The sequence below is a fragment of the Homarus americanus genome, unplaced genomic scaffold (assembly GCF_018991925.1).
Source record: "Homarus americanus isolate GMGI-L3 unplaced genomic scaffold, GMGI_Hamer_2.0 scaffold45533, whole genome shotgun sequence".
Classification (NCBI taxonomy): domain Eukaryota; kingdom Metazoa; phylum Arthropoda; class Malacostraca; order Decapoda; family Nephropidae; genus Homarus; species Homarus americanus.
The window spans coordinates 57,853-67,500 of record NW_024741755.1 but is presented as its reverse complement, the minus strand read 5'-3'; the positions used below and the strand labels follow the sequence as shown (position 1 = coordinate 67,500).

Below are 9,648 nucleotides of genomic sequence, written 5' to 3'. Positions count from 1 at the left end.
CAGCCCACTCCACCATCCTGCCTGTCAATAGACCAATTGGACGTTAGTACAGTGATAGAAGAATTGGACGTTAGTACAGTCAGGGACAGGGCTGACAAGGAAGGTATAAAAACTTTAATTGTTGGTGACTCACAGATAAGGTACTTGGACAGGGCTTTTTGTGGTAAAAACAAAAATAGGATGAGGGTGTGTTTGCCAGGAGCTGAGGTGGGGGATATAATTGACAGGATGGACAATATCTTGTCTGGTAATGGGAACAAACCCATTATCTGCCTCAGTGCAGGAGGCAATGATATTGGCCGGTGTAGGAGCGAGGAGCTTCTTGATAAGTTCAGGGCAGCGATAGATCGTGTTAGGACTAGGGGAGGGATCCCAATCATATGCGGTGTCCTGCCTAAAAGGAGAGTTGGCAGTGAATGGTTGTCAAGGGCGGTTGGTGTCAACGACCGTCTTGACAGATATTGCAAGTCAATATCAGTCCCATTCATTGACAACTGGGACAACTTCTACGGCACAAGGGACATTTATGCTAGGGATGGGGTGCACCTGTCTAGGGATGGGGTGGCAACCCTGGCTGGGTCTCTCGAGAGGGCAGTTCAAAGGATATCGAAGCCTTTAAACTGCTAAGGGAACATATGGGCACGGGGGTGGAGGAGACTGCAGTGGGAGCGGGTAAACAAAGTGAAAGATTACAGGGAAATAGTGTTAGGAATGATGACAAAACTAAATTAGACAGGGAGTTAAAACCTAAACTCGGTAAAGAGAGGACTCAGAACACGACTAATTTAAATGTCTACTACGTGAACAGTAGAAGTATGAGAAACAAAATGGATGATGTTAGGGCCTTGGTATGTACCGAAAAAATCGTTATAATAGCATTCACTGAAACATGGATCAACCTAGACTCACGTGAGTTACCTGTCGAATACCAAATTGCGGGTTACAAATTGTTCCATACCGATAGGCAGACCAGGAAAGGAGGCGGGGTAGCAATCTTTGTCAGGGATAATCTGAAGTGTGAAATAAATAAGGAAATAAAAACTGAGCAGAAGACAGAAACAATTTGGATAGAATTAATCGATGGTAGGGAAAAATTAATCATAGGAGTAATATATAGACCTCCCAACCTTGATAGAGTTAATGAGCGACTTATCTGGGATGAAATGCGCAGGGCTTCCATACACAACAAAGTTTGTATAGTAGGCGATTTTAACCTTGGCCAAATAGATTGGACTGACCTTATGGGTAACTTAGTATCAGAGGATTTCCTCGAAACGATCCAGGACTGTTTCCTAAGTCAACATATAACCGAACCCACCCGGGGTAATAATATACTCGATTTAGTTCTGTCGAACAGAAAAAACCTCATTAGCAATGACGAGGTAGGGAACGAACTTGCAAACAGCGATCACAAATAAATTCGATTCCAGTTAGATTTTCAGGGCAGACATAAGGAAAATTCCATTAAAGTCCCAGATTTCAGAAGGGCAAACTTTGATAGTTTAAAGAGGCAGCTGAGAGAGGGGGTGTCGCGCTTGGGCGTGAACCTGACAGATGACACCGACCTGATAACGAGATCTGAGATTGTCGAGTTCCACGACAATTTAAATAATGAGTTACTTAATGCACAAGGGCAGAACATACCATACAAAAAACTCAGATCAGACAACAATGACCCTAAATGGATAAATAATTATTTAAAGAACATTATTGGCCAAAGGAATGCTATAGGTAGAAGGATAATCCGTGGCGAAATTTACCTCCGGGAGTATTATAAGGTATTGGCCGGTAGGGTTAAGACCGAGATAAGAAAAGCAAAGAGGAATAATGAACTGAAGATAGCAAGGGAGGCGAAGACAAACCCCAGATGATTCTATCAAATGTAAAAAACTAAAACACGAGATAAGATTGGACCAATACGTTCAGATACCGGCGAGGTAACTGATAACGACGGAGAAAAGAGCAATAATCTGAATAAATATTTTTCAACAGTTTTCACCACCGAAAATTTAAACATGATACCCGAGGCACCGACTCTATTCAGAGATAGTGAAGAAAACAAATTAATTGAGATAGTAGTGACTAGTAACGATGTTAGTAAGCAAATAGACAAACTGAAGCCTAATAAGTCACCTGGTCCCGATGAGATATTTGCCAGAGTATTAAAGGAATGTAAGGAAGAGCTTAGTATGCCCTTAGCAAAGTTGTTTAACATGTCATTTAAAACAGGTGTAGTACCAGAATCCTGGAGGATAGCGAATGTAATACCGATTTTCAAGAAGGGGGATTGATCATTATCCTCTAACTACCGCCCAATCAGTCTAATATCAACAGTAGGCAAATTACTAGAATCAATCATTTCAAACTCTATTCGAAACCACATGCAGAAGCACAAGTTGATCAATGATTTCCAACATGGCTTCACAAGCGGGCGTTCATGTCTAACTAATCTATTAACATTGTTTTCATCAGTTTTCAAATCGGTGGACGAGGGGCACAATTATGATGTGGTATATCTCGACTTCAGCAAAGCCTTTGACAGAGTCCCCCACGAAAGACTAATTAGAAAGGTAGAAGCGCATGGCATCAAAGGTAATATCCTTAAATGGATTAGGGCGTGGTTACGGGACAGGAAACAGCGAGTGAGGATAAACTGCATTAAATCGCATTGGAGCAACGTCACGAGTGGAGTTCCCCAAGGCTCAATACTTGGACCATTATCATTTATTATATACATAATCGACATAGATATCGGCATAGACAGCAACATAAGTAAATTTGCTGATGGCACTAAAATAGGACGTGTAATTAGATCTGACGAGGACTCTGCAAAACTACAGGAAGATCTAAACAAATTTTTCGAATGGTCGGAAAAATGGCTGATGAAATTCAATGTGGACAAATGTAAAGTACACAGTATAGGAGATGTAAACAGGAAAACCAGTTATCAGATGAACAACGATGTCATTGTGGAATCCGACTGTGAGAGAGATTTACGGGTAATGATAAGTAGGAATCTTAAGCCAAGTAAACAATGTGTTTTTGCTCGTAACAAGGCTAATAAAGTACTTGGGTTCATACAAAGGAGTGTTAGTTACAAGACTAGCGAGGTCATCTTAAAATTATATCTAGCACTTGTGAGACCTCACCTGGATTACGCAGTTCAGTTCTGGTCACCGTATTACAGAATGGATATGGAATCCTTGGAAAGAATCCAGAGGAGAATGACCAGACTAATCCCGGGCATTAGGAACCTTGAGTACAGAGACAGGTTAAAGCATCTTAATTTGCACTCCCTCGAGAGACGTAGAGTGAGGGGCGACATGATAGAGGTGTATAAATGGAAGTCAGGGTTAAACAAAGGAGACATTACAAAGGTACTCAAACTATCCAACCAGGAGCGAACTCGTAACACTTCTTTTAAATTAGACAAATTTCGATTTCGGCGTGAAATAGGTAAACACTGGTTTGGAAACAGAGTAGTGGATGAATGGAACAAGTTACCAAATATCATCATTAACTCGAATATGCTGAATAGCATCAAACATAGGTTGGATGCTTATATGAGCAATAGGGGTTGGGTGTAAACGGGACTGCCCAGTATGGGCCAATAGGCCCACTGCAGTTTCCTCCATTCTTATGTTCTTATGTTCAATATTACCTTGTAATTCAATTGACAGTAGGAACATTATAGAATCTAGTCTCATGAAACATACCGAAGCAGTCAACATGAATAGATTACCACGCACCAGCCCTGGTCCTTCGTGACGGGAAAGGCGGTGACAAGCTCGAGAAAATGCAAAATAAAGCCCTCAGAATTATCCAAGGATGTCCCATGAGCACTAAAGTACTTAATATGAGGAAAGAACTAGGTATACCCAGTGTTAAAGATAGAATAATTGAAGTCAACCTCATGATAGCCCTGAGGCTTCTGCGTGGTGATCCTGATAACATTGTTTCCTTAAAATTGCTAGAATGTATGAACCATGGGACTCCCGAGTCTAAATGGATCCAAACTGCAGTTACACATATGAAGATATTTGGACTAGACCACCTGTACAAAGTTGAGACACAACAGCGCTTCCTGCCACCCTGGCGGACAGTTCCCTTCGATATCACAATACCGACGTATCCGCCTAAAAAATTGAATACAAAGCATTTATCTCCAACACACTGCCAAATTGAGAGCTCTTGAACACATACACACTCTACAGACTGATGATAATATGACACAGACCATCTACACTGATGGATCTCTTAACACCGCCTGTGGGAGGTCTGGAAGTGCTATTGTTGTGAAATCAACCTGACGGTAATATAATTGAGAAAGGAGTTAGAATTAACAACTGGGCATCCACTCTACAAACTGAATTAGTTGCCATACTCACAGCTATTAAATTCATTGAAACCACCGTTACTGACAGTCTCATCATCACTGACTCTCTATCCTCACTACTTGCCCTTGGCACCCTCGACTCAGGTTGTGACGCTCTTGTCTCTGAAGCCAGACACAAATATGCGTGCCTTGTTGACCGGGGTGTCAAGGAGAAACGGTTGTGGATCCCCTCTCACATAGGCCTCATAAAACATGACAGAGTTGATGGCCTCGCCAAACTCGCGTCTAACAAAGACATCGTTGAATACAATTTGGGTCTGTCAAAAAGAACCCTTAAAACTGTAATTAGGAAAGAACTTATTGATGAGTTTGACGCAAGTAGACTAGTGCAAACAGGCACTAGTCGATCCATAGGTTACCATGATGAGATGTAGCAAGTGAAACATGTATATGGAGCAAGTAACAAGATCACTAGATTACAAGATGTTGTAACCGCTAGATTAAGGTTAGGATATAAGTACCTTTGGCAGTATGTTCCTCAACCAGATGTAAACAAAACTAAATGTAAAGTGTGTGGCCATACATATGGCCACACATTTGAACACTACCTCGTCGACTGTGTGAAGATAGAACCTTTTAGGGACAGGTCCAAGCACACTGTGTGTGAAATGGCACAACAATTCATCTCTAATGGCAAGATAGCCGACATTAAGATTGTATCCACTTTTTTGCACTTAGTAACTATATCAGTTCTCATGTACAGAACCAAATACGCAATGTGCTTGAATATCTCTCACATAAATGTGAATAACAAAGTGTGAGGCCAGACATACTGCCTCACACGCCTGTACTCACGCATTTGTGAATAAGTTACCCTTTATGTATTGAACTAAACAAATAATGTAAATGAAATACTGTGTAACATTCAGTGCCTTAATATCCTGACAACGGGGGTTAATTATTATGACCCTTTGTAAACTCTACTCTGTAATCCTTTTGCGCTACCGCTCACAGGATGAGTATGGGGTGCACAATAAAGTAGCCGCTGTAAGCGGCAAAATCAAAATCAATCACTCCACCACCCTCACAGCTCACTTCACCATCCTCACAGCTCACTCCACCTCCCTCCCAGCCCACTCCACTCACAGCCCACTCCACCACCCTCACAGCTCAATCCACCACCCTCACAGCTCACTCCACCACCCTCACAGCTCACTCCACCACCCTCACAGCTCACTCCACCACCCTCACAGCTCATTTCACCACCCTCACAGCTCACTCCACCACCCTCACAGCTCACTTCACCACCCTCACAGCTCACTCCACCTCCCTCCCAACCCACTCCACTACGGCAAACAGCACGATGAGTGTGATGTTCCATATACTGAGTGGGAGCTTGACGCCGCCCTCGCCAGGGGTAGGTCTACTTTCCCTGGAGAGGACGGAGTCACCTACAACATCGTAAGACTACTAAGGCGTGTGCCGGGCAATCCATTGTTGGTATTGTACAATATGAGGCATGCCGAGGGCCAACTACCCACATCATGGACCAGCAGTATTGTTGTACCAATACCGAAACCAGGACAGCCTGATGCTTTTCGTCCCATATCATTAACCAGCTGCCTGTGTAAAACCTTTGAGAGAGTGGTTCTTGGGAGACTCTTATATAGAATCAGAGAACACATGTCTTCTAACATAAATGGCTTCACCCATGGTAAAGGTGTACATAATTGCATGCACCACATTTCTTGACCTAAAAGCTGCATTTGATATTGCCAATAGGCAACTGATATTGTTCGAACTAGCCAAAATGGATATAGGAGGTAGGCTGTTACACTGGATAAGTGGTTACCTAACCAACAGAAGTGCTGTTGCACTGTTTCAGGATTACAAAAGTGAAGTTAAAGATTTGCAACTTGGTACCCCTCAAGGTGGAGTACTTAGCAATATCTCAATCAGCTATGCTGATGATATTCTTATACATACTAAAACTCATCGTGAAATGCAAACCTGAACCATGTATACGCAGCCTGTGAGAACCTTGGTCTTAGTATCTCCACTGAGAAAACTAAGGTGTTCAACAAACAAGCTGGTTACCGCAAACGCGGCCGCGCCAAGTTCAAGATAGGTAACAACACTATTGACTATGTTTCTTCTTTTAAATATCTTGGTGTTTCCGTCCCTTCTACCCTACCTGCCATACAACAGCTAACCCGCCAATGTACTGACAGACTGAGACCTCTTAGAAGTGTAGCGGGGTACAGCCCGCACTATGGTGCTAATATTAGAATTGTTAAAACAATGTACCTAGGCTATATAAGCTCTCTGATAGATTACCATGCACCAGCCCTGGTCCTTCGTGACGGGAAAGGCGGTGACAAGCTCGAGAAAATGCAAAATAAAGCCCTCAGAATTACCCAAGGATGTCCCATGAGCACTAAAGTACTTAATATGAGGAAAGAACTAGGTATACCCAGTGTTAAAGCTAGAATAATTGAAGTCAACCTCATGATAGCCCTGAGGCTTCTGCGTGGTGATCCTGATAACATTGTTTCCTTAAAATTGCTAGAATGTATGAACCATGGGACTCCCGAGTCTAAATGGATCCAAACTGCAGTTACACATATGAAGATCTTTGGACTAGACCACCTGTACAAAGTTGAGACACAACAGCGCTTCCTGCCACCCTGGCGGACAGTTCCCTTCGATATCACAATACCGACGTATCCGCCTAAAAAATTAATTATACAAAGCATTTATCTCCAACACACTGACAAATTGAGAGCTCTTGAACACATACTGTACACACTCTACAGACTGATGATAATATCACACAGACCATCTACACTGATGGATCTCTAAACACCGCCTGTGGGAGGTCTGGAAGTGCTATTGTTGTGAATCAACCTGACGGTAATATAATTGAGAAAGGAGTTAGAATTAACAACTGGGCATCCACTCTACAAACTGAATTAGTTGCCATACTCACAGCTATTAAATTCATTGAAACCACTGTTACTGAAAGTCTCATCATCACTGACTCTCTTGCCCTTGACACCCTCGACTCAGGTGTTCACGCTCTTGTCTCTGAAGCCAGACACAAATATGCATGCCTTGTTGACCGGGGTGTCAAGGTCAAACTGTTGTGGATCCCCTCTCACATAGACCTCATAAAACATGATAGAGTTGATGCCCTCGCCAAACTCGCGTCTAACAAAGACACCGTTGAATACAATTTGGGTCTGTCAAAAAGAACCCTTAAAACTGTAATTAGGAAAGAACTTATTGATGAGTTTGACGCAAGTAGACTAGTGCAAACAGGCACTAGTCGAACCATAGTTTACCGTGATGAGATGTATCAAATGAAACATGTATATGGAGCAAGTAACAAGATCACTAGATTACAAGATGTTGTAGCCGCTAGATTAAGGTTAGGATATAAGTACCTTTGGCAGTATGTTCCTCAAGCAGATGTAAACAAGACTAAATGTAAAATGTGTGGCCAGACATATAGCCACACTCGACTGTGTGAAGATAGAACCTTTTAGGGACAAATAATGTAATTGAAATACTGTGTAACATTCCGTGCCATAATATTCTGACAACGGGGGTTAATTATTTTGACCCGTTGTAAACTCGACTCTGTAATCCTTTTGCGCTACCGCTCACCGGATGAGTGTGGGGTGCTCAATAAAGTAGCCACTGTAAGCGGCAAAATCAAATCAAATCACTCCACCACCCGCATAGCTCACTCCACCACCCTCACAGCTCACTCCACCTCCCTCTCAGCCCACTCCACTACCCTTCCAGCCCACTCCACCACCCTCACAGCTCACTCCACCACCCTCACAGCTCACTCCACCACCCTCCCAGCCCACTCCACCATCCTCCCAGCCCACTCCACCACCCTCACAGCCCACTCCACCACCCTCGCAGCTCACTCCACCACCCTCACAGCTCACTTCACCGCCCTCACAGCTCACTCCACCACCCTCACAACTCACTCCACCACCCTCCCAGCCCACTCCACCATCCTGCCTGTCAACTCCTCCACCCTGGTTGTTGTTTGAGATGACGCAGTTGATGGGGAAATGGGCGTACACAGCGCGCATCATCTTGTACTGGAAACCATCAGTAACGCCGGTGACCATGTTGGCAATGTGGCTGCAAACGGTGCACACGGCAGCGACCTCCTTACGGTTTCCGTACCATTTATCCACAGAAACAACGGTACCCTTCTTCACCTTTTGTGTCTTCATGTCCAGCTTCATGTCCTTGAAGTAGCGACGTAGGGTGCCTCTGGGACCCCTTATGGTCACTACACGCTTCTTGACGCTCACTGATATGGTCTTAGGGATGGTCACCGTCTGGGACGTGATGATGGTCTTCATCTTGGACTCGCTTGGTAGACCAATTCCTCGGCCTACTCCACCATCCTGCCTGCCAACTCCTCTACCCTCCCAGCTCACTCCACCACCCTCCCAGCCCACTCCACCACCCTCACAGCTCACTCCACCACCCTCACAGCTCACTGCACCACCCTCCCCAGCCCACCCTCACAGCTCACTCCACCACCCTCACAACTTACTCCACCACCTTCACAGCTCACTCCACCACCCTCACAGCCCACTCCACCACCATCACAGCTCACTCCACCACCCTCACAGCTCACTCCACCTCCCTCCCAGCCCACTCCCCCACCCTTCCAGCTCACTCACAGCTCACTCCACCATTCACCACCATCACAGCTCACTCCACCACCCTCACAGCTCACTTCACCTCCCTCCCAGCCCACTCCACCACCCTCCCAGCCCACTCCACCACCCTGCCTGCCAACTCCTCCACCCCACAGCTCACTCCACCACCCTCACAGCCCACTCCACCACTCTACCAGCCCACTTCACCACCATCACAGCTCACTCCACCACCCTCGCAGCTCACTTCACCTCCCTCCCAGCCCACTCCACCACCCTCCCAGCCCACTCCACCATCCTGCCTGCCAACTCCTCCACCCTCCCATCTCACTCTACCTCTGCTTGCTGTGATGTACAACAGCCTCCTCCATCACCTCAGTGCCCCAACAGGGTTATGAACATCTTATGTTTGTGTGTCATATATTTTTGCGTTTGTGATTGTTGAAGATGGTTGGTGAATGTTATTGACAGAATAATTTATTGTTTGAGAAGCTGTTAATATTTTTCTGGGTGTGTTGTGTTGTTAATGGTCTTGGTGATAATGTCAGGAATGAAATGCTGCTGAGGACACTTACTGTATATTCCATAAGTGTTGAAGCAAGGATGATTAGTCAAGAG

General features: G+C 44.6%; 1 protein-coding gene across 1 annotated transcript in view; it reads right to left on the bottom strand.

The window, feature by feature from the left end:
- LOC121876032 (60S ribosomal protein L9-like) overlaps positions 1–8,740 on the bottom strand; it is an 11,682-nt gene extending 2,942 nt beyond the window's left edge. Inside the window, exon 1 of the mRNA XM_042380904.1 lies at positions 8,341–8,740. Within this exon, the coding sequence (XP_042236838.1) occupies positions 8,341–8,727 (387 nt within the window). The 5' untranslated portion in view covers positions 8,728–8,740. The remainder of the gene's footprint in view (positions 1–8,340) is intronic.
- Positions 8,741–9,648: the final 908 nt, after the last annotated feature.